Raw genomic sequence first — 15,321 nt, 5'->3', positions numbered from 1 at the left:
TCCGGTGACGAAGTCCAAGGCCTGTGGGGATCAGGCAGAGGTCGTAATAGTCCGACAGGGGGTCTGTGTGAGGCCTTGTTACGCGCACAGGTGGTACAGGCTAGGACGTAAGCTTGGGTGTCATTGTCCAGAGATGGCCACCAGAAGGAGCGCCGGAGCCAGTTAATAGTGCGTCTTATGCTAGGGTGGCTGGAGAGTCGGGAGTCATGGGTCCATTGAAGGACACGGGACCGGACGAAAGGGGGAACGAACAGGCGCCCAGGAGGGACACCTCCTGGGTCCGGCTGGGTCTGCTGAGCCTCCTGCACTGCAGACTCTATCTCCCAGGTGAGAGCTCCTAGGACACAGGCAAGTGGAACAATCGTGTCTAGGGCTGGGTCCACCTCGTCTGGGGAAAACAGACGAGAGAGGGCATCGGGTTTGATGATCTTGCTTCCTGGGCGATAGGTGATTGTAAAGTTGAAACGGGCAAAAAACAGAGCCCAACAAGCTTGGCGGGAGTTCAGTCGCCGGGTAGAATGGATGTACTCAAGATTACGGTGGTCGGTCCACACGATGAATGGGTGGACTGACCCCTCCAACCAATGCCTCCACTCCTCCAGAGCCAACTTGACGGCCAGTAACTCCCGGTTGCCCACGTCATAGTTTCACTCGATCAGAGAAAGGCGGCGGGAGAAAAAAAGCGCACGGGCGCAGCTTAGAGTCAGTGGTTGAGCGTTGTGATAACACTGCTCCAACTCCGGTGTCGGAGGCATCCACCTCGACCACAAACTGGCGGCTTTCGTTTGGCTGGACTAGGATGGGGGCTGATGTGAATCGTTCCTTGAAGGTGTTTAATGCCCGGTTGGCCTCAGGGGACCAGGAAAACTCCACCTTAGAGGAAGTGAGTTTGGTTAGGGGTGACGTCATCTGGCTGAAGTTCCAAATGAACCGGCGGTAGAAGTTCGCAAACCCTAGGAACTACTGGAGCTTCTTCCGGTTAGAGGGGACCGGCCACTCGGTGACCGCTTTAACCTTTGCCGGGTCCTTGCGAATCTGACCTTCCTCAATAATGAAACCCAGAAACTGTACGGAGGGGACATGAAATTCACACTTCTCAGCCTTGACGAAGAGTTGGTTCTCCAGTAAACGCTGAAGGACCTGACGGACATGGTGGCAATGTTCCTGTAGGTTTGAGGAGTAAATCAGAATGACGTCAATGTAGACGAACACAAACCAGTTAAGAAAATCCCTGAGCACGTCGTTCACCAAAGCCTGGAAAACGGCTGGTGCATTGGTAAGTCCAAATGGCATAACCAGGTACTCTCGAAATGTCCCAGGGGAGTGTTAAAAGCGGTCTTCCACTCGTCCCCCTCTCGTATCCAAACCAAGTGGTAAGCATTGTGGAGGTCTAGCTTGGTGAAAATCTTGGCACCGGATAGAGATTCAAAAGCAGAGCTGAGCAGGGGTAGTGGGTACTTGTTCTGGGTGGTGATCTGATTTAACCCTCGGTAGTCGATGCAAGGACGGAGACTCTTGTCCTTCTTGGCCACGAAGAAGAACCCCGCTGCCACCGGGGAGGATGATGGGCGGATAATTCCGGCAGCGAGGGAGTCAGTGATATAGGTCTCCATTGCCTCGCATTCCGGTCTGGAAAGGTTATATAGTCGACTGGAGGGCAGGGTGGCGCCGGGGAATAGTTTGATGGCGCAATCGTAGGGTCGGTGGGGTGGCAAGGATAGGGCTCATTCCTTGCTGAATGCCTCGCTGAGATCTGCATATTCCAAGGGGACCGAAGTGAGATCGGTTCCAGTAGTCGGGGTGCAGAGAGGAGAGGTCTGCCGGGGGATGGCGGACTTGAGACACTTCGAGAGGCATGTAGGACTCCAACCAATTATTCTGTTTCTTGCCCAGTCGATCTGTGGGTTGTGGTCCCGGAGCCAGGGATGGCCCAGAACCAGAGGTGCCTGGGGAATAGGGAAGATGTATAAACGGATCTTGTGTCGGTGGTTTTCTGACACGAGCAGGGGAATAGGGTGAGTCCGAGTGAGTGATATTGGTCAAGGGACTTCCATCCAGAGCGTTCGCACGAAGGGGGCATTCCAACTCCTCCAACGGGATTCCATGAGCGAAGGCCAAGGAGGAGTACAAAAAGCTCTGTTCTGCTCCGGAGTCAATGAGCGCCAAGACCGGTAGAGGACCAGACGGCAAGCATAACTTAGCGGGAAGTGTGAGATGGGGTTTGGGACAGGGGGATCGGGAGGAGTTGCTCGCCAGTATTCCCACTCTTACTGGCAAGCCCTCTCTTTTGGTTGGACCGGGCAGACAGGGATACGGTGCCCCAGCTCGCCGCAGTAGAGGCAGGCTCCGGAACGGATTCGTCGCTCCCTCTCTCCCTGAGACAGGTGGAACCGTCCTAACTGCATGGGTTCATCCCGATCCTCAAGAGGAGAGACCGGAGCGGGCGAGTGCTGGTGGCCTGGGCTGCGGTGGCAAGGTGGAACTGGAGACCGGCGACCAGAAGTGGTTATGGCCTGACGAACCGGTGCTGGGGACCTATAGTTCTGCTCTCTCTGACGTTTCTGCCTCCGAGTATCCAATCGGATGGTGAGGGCAATCAGATCCTCCAGTGTCCTGGACTCCTCCAGAATGGCAAGCTCGTCCTTTAATCCCTCCGAAAGGCTGTTGAGAAAAACCCCCTTGAGGGCCCTCTCCTCCCAACCGGACTCTGCGGCCAGGATTCGAAAGTCAATAGAATGTTCAGCGGCACTAGCAGAGCCCTGACGGAGGCGGAGGTGCTGAACAGCATCCTGGGAGTACATAGGGTGGTTGAAAGCTCTCTTAAACTTCTCCAGGAATTGTTGAAAAGAAACCATGTCCACCGGGTTTTGGGTGAACCAGGCCTGGGCCCAGTCGAGAGCCCGACCATGTAACAACCCGGTCAGATAGGCAATCTTAGAACTGTCCGATGCATATGTACAGGGCTGTTGGTTGAACACAAATGTTGTCTGGAGTAGGAAACCTCTACATCCCCTCATGTCCCCGTGGAAGGGTTTAGGAGACGGAACAAATGACTCACGGACCGGATGCGCGTCCCTCTCCGAGTCCCTGCACCATGCTGCCGATCTCAGCCACCTGAGATCCGATGGCTCGCTGCGATCCCCGTAGATCGTGCAGCAGATGATGTTGCTGTCCGAGAAGAACGCCTTGGTTGGTGATCACCTCCTGCAGGGAATCTGTAGGAGGAGATCCAGCTGCGGCTGCTGGGTCCATAATCTTGGTCGGTCCATTCTGTTATGATGTGGTGTGTATATGGACCCAAATGCAGACACAGGACAGCAGAGTTCTTTCTCAAAACAGGGTGTTTTAATTAACTCAGGCAGGTCAAAACACAGGAAACAAAAATAAAGAGAAAATTCTGAGGCAGCCAGGTTCCAATAGCGACGAATTGTTCTTCCTCTCTTTCACCTCTGAATCCCAGAGTGAGAGAGTGCCACTCCCGCTCTTAGTGACAGGAAAAACAAACCGGCAGGATACAGTCACGTGAAAGCAGAGGCGCGCTCCGCTAGGTCCAAGCCGGAAAGTGGCTATGCCACGTTCGCGGCATGCAAGCAGGCAGGCAGGATTCAGTCCCGGGAAGAGAAGGAGGCGCGTCTGCGCGCTCCGTCTTTGTTCAAGCCGGAAAGTGGCTATGCCACGTACGTGGCTTGCTGGCAGGCAGGCAGGATCGACTGTGTAACACCCGAGGCTCGACACAGGAATAGGCAAGACATCACAGTTGATCTCTGTGGAACGAACTGGAGTTCTTCTTCGACCAGGTGAAACCCGAGGCTCGACACTGGACGGCAGGTAACTTGCAGACAAACGGGGAATTAGCTCCGAAACTTCACAGAGTGAAAACGATCAGACTACGGGGCGGAATACCAGGTAGGGTAACGGACGGACTGACAGCTGGGACGAGAATGACCGGAGTATTTATGTCGGCTGGAGATGATCACAGGAGATGAGGCACAGCTGTGCCTACGGAGAGAGGCGCTGCCGTAGGCGGGACTCTAAGGAGGGCACTGGGTAGACAAAAATCCTCACAGTTTTTAATCAACTTACACTTCCGCCCAACACATTTTGGCCACATGGACATCATCTGCCACATGTTGCAGCGGCTGCCATTTCCCCAAAGGTAAGACCTGTTTTAATTATTGTCAGCTAACGAACAAATTATAACCAAGTTGTTACAGCAGTTGAATTTGTTTTTGCACTTCTGAAAAGTTGACAAACATGCCATCTTTACTGGGCTGTAACTTTATTTAAATCATTAAGCTAAAGTTAGTGGGTTTTTGTTAAGTCAATCTACCGTGTCTTTGAGCCTCATGGCAAGGACTGGAAAAGTGGTCGGTTCAATGCCACAATTTCATATGACTTTCCTCCATGATAATGTTATACCGTATATTTAATGCTATTTAGATACCACCTCATCTACTTTTACAAACTTTCATGGACTCTGACAGAGTTTCGTGGTTTCCACCCATCCACCACCTTAACAAGCTAAGTGAGGTTAGCTAAGAAGCGGAAGAACTTACAGACGCATTAAGGCACATACACACATGTAGGAACAAACATTCTTGCTCCCTACTTAACCTACCTTACTTCATTGTAAGTAATGAGGCATACGAGTTATATTAACATCACTGCATTTCGTTTTCTCAAATAACGTTAACCTAACATGCTGCTAAAAGCAGTAAGGTTAGACCATTCGGCTTTAACGGTACCGTGAATTTCTGGAGAATAGTCAGTGAAACAAAGGAACAAGGAGCGCTATTTTACCTTTCTTTCTTTTTTTTAAATGTGACGTTATATTCTGCTAAAGTCTCTTATTCAGACTCCAAACGTGTGTTGTGTGCAGCCGAAGCTGCACACAACACACGTTTGGAAACGTCGTAATATTAGACATTGAATTGCATTTGTTTCGGTTTTATTTTTCTTATAGCCCTTTTCTCTACTCTGTTTTTGCACATGAAAAATGTTTCAAATGTTTAAACAAATTTGCACAAATAAATGTTTACCTGCTGTACTGTATATTCATGGTGATCTGTTTGCCTAAGTTAAGTTTACTGTGGCTTTGTCACTTTGTTGCCATCATTTTTCTATGTCTAATTTACTCCATACTATGCCATCTTCATAGTATGGAGTGAATTAGACATAGAAAAACTATGGCAACAAAATGACAATCAATATTATTGAATAGATGTATAGTTAGAATAGCAGTGGGAATGTGTTGAATTAAGTAACAATGTGCTAAAATGTGAATTGATATCATTTATTTTATTAAGTGAATCCAAGTCACTTTCACCCAAATATTCAGTAAATGTAAATCAATTTCACCCAAATATTCACTAAATGTAAATCACTTTCACCCAAATATTCAGTAAATGTAAATCAATTTGTTATAATTTTTTTGTTTAGATTTAATTAATTTATTCAATACTTTTTACTCAAAGTTGTAGTACTTAAAATCTAATCAATTATATTTCGTGTCACTTTGTTGCCATCATTTTTTTACGTAACCATTGTACTAATACTTTTACTAATAATAATATTTATAGTACAACTACTACTATTACTACAACTGCTATTACTACTACTACTACAACTACAACTACTACTACTACTACCAATATTACTATTATTACTACTACTACTAACACTACTGTTATTTCAACTACTACTATGATCACTACTACTACTGCTAACTAGAAGGGTTTTCAGCAGTGCAGTTTAATGCTTTTGGGCTTCAACATTTTTCAGGCAGGTAGTTTCCCATTTCTGTATTTTCAGCATGGTGTGCGTGAGCATTCACATGAATGTGCATCGCTAAAACCGGGCGCAGTTAAGGCGTTAAGTTTAAGTTTGGTTGGTACAACTGACAAAGAGTCCATTCTAAAGACGGGTCAAACTGTCTGATCCATAGGGATTGTATAACCTCTGTGTTTTTCTCAATTTCGGCATGTTGTTCGGACAGTTGCGCGTTGCCAAAACACACGTGTTTATTACACTGAGAACGTGTCAGACTAACTTGCCATTCAAATGTTAATTGATTAATATGTTTAACTATTCCTCTGAAAAGTATTGCAGTAATACGTTACATGTTGAAACTTACAACTAAACTGGAGAAGCAATACTGAGCTACAGAGTGGAGTTTAATGACCCCAGTTTATGACCCCTACCCAGCATTCGTCTGGTTGTGGCTCTCAAAATCTCTCTCTCTCTCTCACACACACACACACACACACACACACACACAGTGAAGCATCACAATGTCATGTTAAGCTTGAAGGACAGATCAAAGCCAAAATGTGAAAGAAATCACACATGGATTGCGAACCATCGAGGATGCAAACCAACACGTGAAAATGCAAACACACACAGTCAGGCAGAGAAATGCCTTCTCAGCCTCTCTCATCCACACACACACACACACACACACACACAAACATATATTGTAAAGCGCTGAGAAAGTGAGTGATCAGCTAAAGATCAAACGGCTCTGACACTAGCAGTGAATGGTAAATGGACTTGTATTTGTCACAGCGTTTTGCACTTGTCAGCGACACACAATCATACACTGATGGCAGGGGCTTCAATGCAAGGTGCCACCTGCCCATGAGGACTAAATCTAATACACAATCACACCCATTTGTATGCAGATGGCACAGCCACCGGGAGCAATTTGGGGTTAAGTGTCTTGCCCAAGGTGACATCGACATGGACTGGAGGAGCCACTCTACCTCTGAGCCACAGCCGCCCCCACAAAGCAACAATGTAAAGGAAAATATGTATTAATTAGAGGTACTTGTGCTTTTTATATTTACATTTTATGTTACTATATACTTCTCGTCCACTACATCTCAGAGAGAAATATTTTACTTTTCAATCTACTTCATTTTTATTAAAGCTATTTACTTTGCAGATTTAAATTCTACATATAAAAAATATGACCAGCTTATAAATAATTATAAATTGTTTTATATTAATGTACCAAATGCTATGTAATAATAGTTAGACTTGTCAGTGACAACATTAAAATTGTAGCCATACATTAGTAACAATAATGATATAACAGTAAATGTTTTAATAGTAAAACTACTCATTATGTAGAACAATAAGCTGTTCTACATAATGAGTAATTTTCCCTTAAGTACATTTTGCTGAAAATACTTGTAATTTCCAGGCTTTAACTTGTAATGAAGTATTTTCACATTATAGAATTGGTACTTTTACTTACCCAAAAGAAAAGATAAGAGATAGAACTCCATTGAGAGTAAAAATGCTCTACTTTGAATAACATTTTCCATTCTCAGTGTATGTGCAGTGCACTGGAGTCTTCATGTTTCTGCATCACAGTTGTGTAAGTTGCATATTGAACCACAATTGGCTTCCGAACAAGCTGTGATGTCACAAAGTCTTCAGTTTATCAGAGAGAAACTCTCTCCCTTCAGGAGATGAATGTGAGAACAGCTGGCTAGTGTCAAACATCCAAGTGAACAACAAGTAATAATAAAGCAAAACACATTTTTTGGAGCAGAGGGGGACTGAGTATCTGAGCGCTTCTTCCACCATCGTCGTCTCAAACTACAAACCATAACACACAGTAGAAAACCCTCATTATAGGTTTTTACCTGCAGCATTTACTCCTGAGGTAACGTTAGCGGATGCTGTGTAAAACTAATAAACATCCTTATTTCCCTCTCCTGTTCAACCTTGTCTATTCTCTGCTATTTAAATGAACACATTCACGCCGAAGTCGCTTCAGATCTCGCTCCCATTCAGTATCTCTGCGGCTCCTCTGTGTTTTTCTGTGGATGATTCACCCAGCCTCTCACCGGAGGCTCATTGTGAACTTCAGAACACATCAGACGTCAGACACGGGAGCCGTCAGCTCTCATAATGTCAGACCATATAGTGTGCACGGGCATGAGATCCATTTCTCCCCTCTCCCTCCGCTGTGTCCTTCTCCTCACCCTTTCTCACTCACACACACACTTTACTTTGCATAACTACTTTCACACTACAAACCGACAGCAACCGATGTCATTATATCTGGGGAATATCTGGGGAGCATTTTCCAGGAATCATACACAGATTTAAAGAGATTTTTGAAAAGCATTCACTGCGCACACAATGCAAAGAAATATAAACGCATGTGCCACAGGAGGCTCATTTCGAGAGGAAATATTAATCATTTTGCTTTTCACTGAAGATCTTGAAGTCGTATATAATCCTGTTTCATCCACTGCCATCCAGCGTGCTAAATGAGCTCAGAGATGTAGGACGGGGAAGGAAGGGATGGATGTAATAACAAGCTCTTATGCGTTCATCATCAACCTGACAATTGTTCTTTTGCTATTATAAATGGAGCACTTCTGTATCTTTTTAGTTTTTATCTGCAAGGTGGAATGACGTGTAACCATGTCCCGGTCAAACCGGTCTTTTCCCCTGAAGCTACTGAGTTTACTTCACAGTGTATTCTGATGCAAAGACAAACGGATAAATAGAGTGACCATGAGACTTGTTTTTTTTGTATTCTTGTCGTCATCGGAGGACGTCTAAGCGATGATAAAGCATACACTTGCGTCATCTTCTTGTCCTTGAGCTGAGACGCCAAAGTGTTATCCTACAGTTGATTGATAAAGGAGAATGGTTAGAAACGTCAGCTTTCATGCAGCTTATTCTGGTATTTCAGTGTTATTTCAGATAGTACTTCATGTAAAATTGGTCTATAGTCAAACGTCTAGTGCGTCAGCACGTGGAAAATATTGACATGTCTTCATTTAGCCAATTAAACCTCTGTTGTTTCTCCTCTGACTCATTTATCCCATCCTCTGTCTCCCTGTCTCCAACTGATTTTTCCCTTTCAGCTCCAGGTCTCCATGAATATTTAGCATCTTTGTGCACACGCGTGTGCTCAAAATCGCAGCCCGTGCAGTTGTGTGCGCGGGCTTTTACAATTCACTGTCTAATCCTCGTCTCAAAAAAAGGGATTTAACCAAAGAGTGAGTTTTCTGCCTCCTTCTTTGCCAGCACAGATATAAAAATACCATCTGTGTCTAAAAATAGCCTACTCTAGACATGCTGGAGGCATATGTGGTGAAAACGATGATCTCTTTCATCTTATTCATACCCAGCTCTTCATCCTTATTGCGCTCGTTTTATGTTTCCTTGTGAAGCATGCCTCCTCTCTCTTTTTATCTTTCCTTGTGAAGCATGCCTCCTCTCTCCTTTTACAGATGTCATCAAGGTCAGTGTAACCCCGACAGAGGGAAAAATAAAATTTGTGAGGGCAAAAAATAAAAAGAGAGAGAACGAGAAAAGGGAATGACAGACAGGAAACGTCAGTGGGTACGAATGCGAGATGTATAACAGGAAAACCAGGCGAGGAAGTGAAGGGCTAATCTGTGTTTTAAGACCTTTCCTCACATTGTCTCCAGAGCTGTCAGGTGGGAGCAGGGAAGTGAGAGTTGATGAGCGTTTGTCTTATATAACAATCATCGGGTCTGCCAGCGCTTTCTCCCGATTTATCCAATTGCCTCGCTTCCTTCTCTTTCTTTCCCTGCCCTATCACTTCTCCTGTCTCACTGATGTGACACACAGTGGACGGTTTATCCCCCTCACTCACACACTCTTTGAATTCAGACCTATTAGAGCAAACGGCACTTGCTCCCTCTGCTGGTTAATACACAAATTCTTTCATCTAAATTTAATTTGAAAAGAAAATCATACTCCTCCCTAATAAATCTCTCAGCAGTAGATAACAGACCTCTTTCAATAACTGGTCTGTACCGCATTTCCAGATTCCCAGTGATGTGAGGTCACTGAAGGTCTCACTAACTGAGGGATGTGGTGATTGTTAGAATCCCTTAAAATAGAAACTGAATTTCTACTGGGACAAAAAAAAGCTCATGCTCTGTCCTTGATCAAGGTGTGTGGTGTAACCTCGATAGTTTAAAGCCCTGAATGTGCAGAAATAAAGAGAGTTTTGTTGACTATGGTGCATGCCTGCTTTAAATATTTGAATTGTCACATTAAAAATATGCTTTATCTAATAAATAACACAATCTATCTGCAACTAGCAAGCTGCAAAACACACTCAAGCAGCTAACACTGGTCCCGACTCTAACCCCCACACTAGCCTTTTTTTTTTTCAATCATAATTCATCTCATGAATATGAAACTGTGGGTTTTTAATTGGTAGCGATGATGGAGAACTGATCTTCTATTCGCCAGATTCTCAAATTTGCTCTGTCAGGTATCATGCTTGCCAAAGCAGTTGGAATATTTTTACCAAAACAAACAAACAAAAAACATTCCGCCCTCCTCCAGTATCTCAAAATCAGGGCTTGATGGGCTATTTTTAGATTTTCTTTCACAGGCAGCAAATTAGTTTTCTTGGGGTTGTATGCAGATCTTGATGTTACATAAGAAAACATGAAATGTCTTGTGTGTAATATCTCACCCTGTATTCTGCATTGCTCTGCCACATCTACACAAGCAGCACTAAACACATGTAATCAGCTTGAGCCGGTGCAAAAGAAACATCATTTTGTTTTCATTCTCACACTTATGTCTTTCACCTGCTCTTGTTCGCTCTTTCACACAAACAGCTGATGTGCACAACTGAGTAGCGTCAACTCATTTCACAGTGACATCACAGGAAACTAACGTGATGATTGAGTTACAAAAGATACACTCATCATCGCTGAGTAACTAAACTTTTTGATGCGATGTTTTTCAATCCGGTTATTGGTTTCATCTACAATTCACATTCCACTCACCAAAAAACATTCAGAGCTCAGATCTGCAGGTTGCATTTGACAACATAACTCTTCAAATAAACAATAAGACTGTATATACAATAAATCCTCACTGTTCCAAGAATTTCAGGTGGAAAACATATTTGATGGAAACGACAAAACATCTGTTATTTCCACGCACGTCAGCAGCTCTAGAGACCTTATATAGCACGCCGCTGCTAGATTTCGCCTCGCTGGAACCCCTGAGACTGATTGAATCTCTGGCCTGGATTGAGAGGAGTTATTTCTGGAACACATTAGCGTTTGGGGAGGTAATTGTCTCCTCTTGAGCTTTTTTATCATCAACGCAGAGAGAAGGATTTCAATGAAACAAGGAAAAAAGATGGGAGGGAACAGACCGCCTGCCGCACTGTATACCACTGCACTGTGTCAGAGTCAAGGGAGAAGTGTGGCAGACATCTGATGTATTAGTGAACAGGTGATGCAGGGAAGAACCTTCATTTGCTGTTGACCCTCTCATCACAGTCTCACAGCATATAAATGGTTTATGTGTGTGTGTGTGTGTGTGTGTGTGTGTGTGTGTGTGTGTGTGTGTGTGTGTGTGTGTGTGTGTGACAAGCTCTCATCATTGAAAAGTTTTCCACTCAGGGGAAAGTTGATCCCCTGCTGTTGCTCAGGTGACAGGCACATGAAAGCACCTGTATTCATATTGGGATGCTTGGCAGTCTACAGCCCCCCCCCCCCCCCCCCCCCCCCCCATCATGAAACTGATGGATACCAGAGATACAAACGGAAGCCAGATTTGGACTGAATGCATGCATCCATTTTTAATCTGCTCAACTGGGGTGACCGGAGGTCCAGTCACCCATGGCTTCCAGCTTCACCTTCACCCAACCTCCACTTGCTGTCACTTGCTCTGCAGATACATTATAAATAAGCATCCACGGCTACAGTAAATTTGGCAATAAAGGAGTAGATTATCAAACTTTCACTTTGTTTAAAATATGGTAATGATGGTAAAACACATTAATACACCTGGTCCATTTTGTACCGGGATTAGGACTGGATTACTTTAGTCCTATCATATTGATATCTATACTCTCATTGATTGATTTTGTAAATTAGCTTATATTTTTAATTGCACCCTGGTGGAGGGGGATGTCTCTTTGCATTGCCTCTCCCAAATGTTCTATGTGTTGAGGCTCTCCTAAAACCTGGTCTTCTTACAGTGACAGTATTTGAAATAAATGTTACTTGACTAAAAAATGTGCATTTAAAATGATAAAGCTGAGCCAATTATCTACATTGACCTTATCATTTACATATTACTTCCAGTTTTGAGTCTGGATTCTTGACTGATGCTGCTGATGTTCATATATTTACCAGAGTGCCCTTTGCATTGTATTACACAACATCAGTGAGCAATAGGAAACTTGTTTTTGCATTTACTTTAACAAACAAACGTATATTATCCGTTTGGAAAAGTTGAATCTCCTCTACATGCCCCCTTACCTGTCCAAAGACGGACTTCACTATGGGATGAAGACTAGAGTCGTACTCTGACGCGGGAGCGCTCGGTCGTTTGGACGTGCGGCTGTTTGCGGACTTGACAGGTGCGCCGGTCGCAGGTGGGTCAGAGCTGAGGCTGGAGGACGACCCGGTGATCACTCTCTCCCTGGGCTCGAAGAAGAAAGCCGCGTCGTCCGCTTGTTTTGGATAAGAGGGAGTCGGAGAGGTCTTCCTGCCCTGCGGGGAGCCGCCCTGGTGATGCGCTGCAGGAGGCAGCTCACGGTGATGATGGGAGTGTTTGGACCTGGAGGACTTGCCGCGCTCTTTCTGATGCAGACTCGTCCGGTGTTGTCTCGCTTCTTCCTGGGAGTAACCGTCATCCTGGAGGCTCGCCTGTCGGTGCTGAGAAGGGCTCTTTAGCCCCCGGTGATCGCCTGCACTTCGAGAGTCGGCGCGTCTCGGTTGGCAGAGAGGTCTCCGCGCGCTCGTCTCGCACTCCTCCGTCCAGCCTGCATAATCGCTGCCTCCAGCCCCGGTCGGATGCTGCTGAGCCCGGTGGCTCCGGTGATCGCGTGGACCGCTACCGGAGTGCGCAGACCTGCGGTTGAGCCCCGAGGATCTCAGCAGAGAGGTGGTGGACTCGCTTTTGGGGAGATCGGAGCTCATCGTTCGCTTTCTCTCGCTTGACGGGAGGAGTGATGCTGCTGCAGGCTGGAGGTCGAGTGTGGGAAAAGAAGGCAGTCCTCCACCACGTGCAGGTGTTCAGCATCAGCCGGTAGGACCCCACTCTCTAATCCACATCCACACCGTACCGGGGACCAAGTTGAAGCAGCAGCCACCTGATCGAGCAATTGCAGTGGATGTGAAGTGCAGCCTGATGGCGGTCAGTGTGACGCTTCACGGGGGGGCTCCGCTAACTTCGGATGACAGCATGTGTTGCGCTGCCGCGTGTCACACGCATGTCCGCGCGCAAAGTTCATTAAGACTCACGTCACTGCAGATCATTTACCGCATAATGAGCTGCTTGATATTCCCTTTCTACTGTATTGCTGTAGAAGCGCTGTTTGAGCCTTTATGTTATACTTAACATGTCTTTTTTAAAAACACACACATATTTCATCAATAAACACATAATGATGGACATCTACAGATTCACTCAAAACTCAAAACAATTGGCTGTGACATTCTTGCCAGTGGACAGATGTTTTTTTTAAGCATGTCAGAAAGTATAGCCTTGCAGTGTGTCCTATAGATTTGAAGTGTAACTTGATATTTTCTTAAACTAATCACGATTTAAAGATTCTGGACCAAAGCAGGATGGACTTACAATAAAGCAAACTAATAAAGAGGGGCCAATATAAGAGCAAACAATGATTAAAAGGATAACACAAAAAAGATGACGAAGTGAAATCATTTTTACACACTTCAGCAGTTAGTAGGTCTCTTGAGCTATGAATAGTAACATAACCTTTTTGCAATTAACACTGAGGCACCAGTGTTGTTCATTAGTCAGCATCTGGATAAACAAACAAGTGAAATGTGATATACAAAACAGAACTAGTGGAATATATTCTACAGTAAATCAAAACATCCCAATTCATTTATTTTAGACTCTCCGCAATAGCACTATGACTCTGTTGACCATTTTTCCAAATGTAGAGGAAAAAGAAATGAAAAAAAACTACCCGATCATCTAATCTCTCGTATTCAAAGGAATTCACAGATTCACTCTCTTGTAAGAGGAGTCTTCTAATCGTCTTCACAAAGATCTCACTATGAGGTCAGTCTTCAATGATTAGAGTCTTTTTATAGCTTTGGCAATGTGATACGTGTTTCCATTAGATTAGATTCCATTGCTATTTTCATTGAAGTTATTTGATTTTAACTAATTATAAATTAAAAATTTGCTAATTTTTGCCTTTGACAAAGAACACAATCTGGGTGTAAAAAGTATGTCAAGGTGTGAACATAGTGGGCTCAAAATAGTAACAGAGTTCAAAAGGGGGGAAAAAAACACTGAAAATAACAGCGTGACAATCTTTCCGTCTCATCCCATCTGCACACCTACGGTCATAATTCTCACAGCAGCTGTCCGGGGATTCAGGGCAAAAGTGTGTAATGATGTCAATACATGAAGCCAATTAGACACTCAAGCTCTCACGAACATGTGTTTCACAGTGAAAGCTGAGAAATGAACAGATTTTTGCCCTCCTCTCTCTGGGGAATTTTTGTTCTCTGACATCTGTGTCTCTGTCTCCTCTGCTCCAGGGAGAGGCGAAGCATCTTCACTCCATCGCCCTCCATCCTTCCCCCCTCTTCAACATCGGCCTGCTTTAACTCCTCTGCTACCTTTTTATCCTCTGTGCATCTCATCCAGTGCTGCTGAGCCATTGTTACTCTGTATAACCATATTAAACTCATACAACTGTCCACATCCTCTCTCTTTTATGATCATAAATAGAAAAACTGAAGTTTTGATCTCAACTTTGGGACTGTTTTTTTAGAACATGTCATTCCTGTAAGATATGTGAATCTTTTTAATTAAAAAAACATTTAAATCTCTTGCAAGTCATCTTCATCTGTCCCTCCCTCTCTCACTTTCGCTCTCCCCTTCTGTAGACATTGGGCTGCAGCAAGGGACATACACGCCTCAGGGTGCAATATGGCCCATTTAAAGAAAGAAAAAAAACAACTGGAATGTGGTGTGTAGTAATACAATTAACACCTATTTAAAAAAAACTCCAATAAAAAAAAAAGAAATAATAAAAAAAGATGATACTGGGAATTAATTTCTAAAAAATCTCAAAAAACAAAGTTGCGTGTCTTTTTCTATGTATGATATGTTTTTGAGGGCATGTCACTTTCTATTTTTGTATCTGACCCCCAATCCGCCTCAACATCACCCGCTCCAACTCTCAGCAGGGTCAGATGGCCACACTAACTTTCATGGCAAGTGCTGCAATGCACACAGCTGCTGCTCGCAAACAGCAAAAGGAAAAAAGCAATATTCTGTAATATTTTGTTATGA

General features: G+C 44.4%; 1 protein-coding gene across 2 annotated transcripts in view; it reads right to left on the bottom strand.

Moving 5' to 3' along the window:
* Positions 1-13,028, bottom strand: part of cabp1b (calcium binding protein 1b) — a 38,093-nt gene extending 25,065 nt beyond the window's left edge. For both annotated transcript variants that reach the window (XM_068706154.1, XM_068706155.1), the window contains exon 1: positions 12,297-13,028. In XM_068706154.1, the coding sequence (XP_068562255.1) occupies positions 12,297-12,959 (663 nt within the window). In that variant the 5' untranslated portion in view covers positions 12,960-13,028. The remainder of the gene's footprint in view (positions 1-12,296) is intronic.
* Between the last annotated feature and the right edge of the window lie 2,293 nt (positions 13,029-15,321).

Source organism: Cebidichthys violaceus, unplaced genomic scaffold (assembly GCF_023349555.1).
Source record: "Cebidichthys violaceus isolate CVI_PGR_0920_01 unplaced genomic scaffold, fCebVio1.0.p SCAF_12, whole genome shotgun sequence".
Lineage (NCBI taxonomy): Eukaryota > Metazoa > Chordata > Actinopteri > Perciformes > Stichaeidae > Cebidichthys > Cebidichthys violaceus.
Note: the sequence above shows the minus strand (reverse complement) of the source record. Positions and strands in the feature narration are given on the sequence as shown.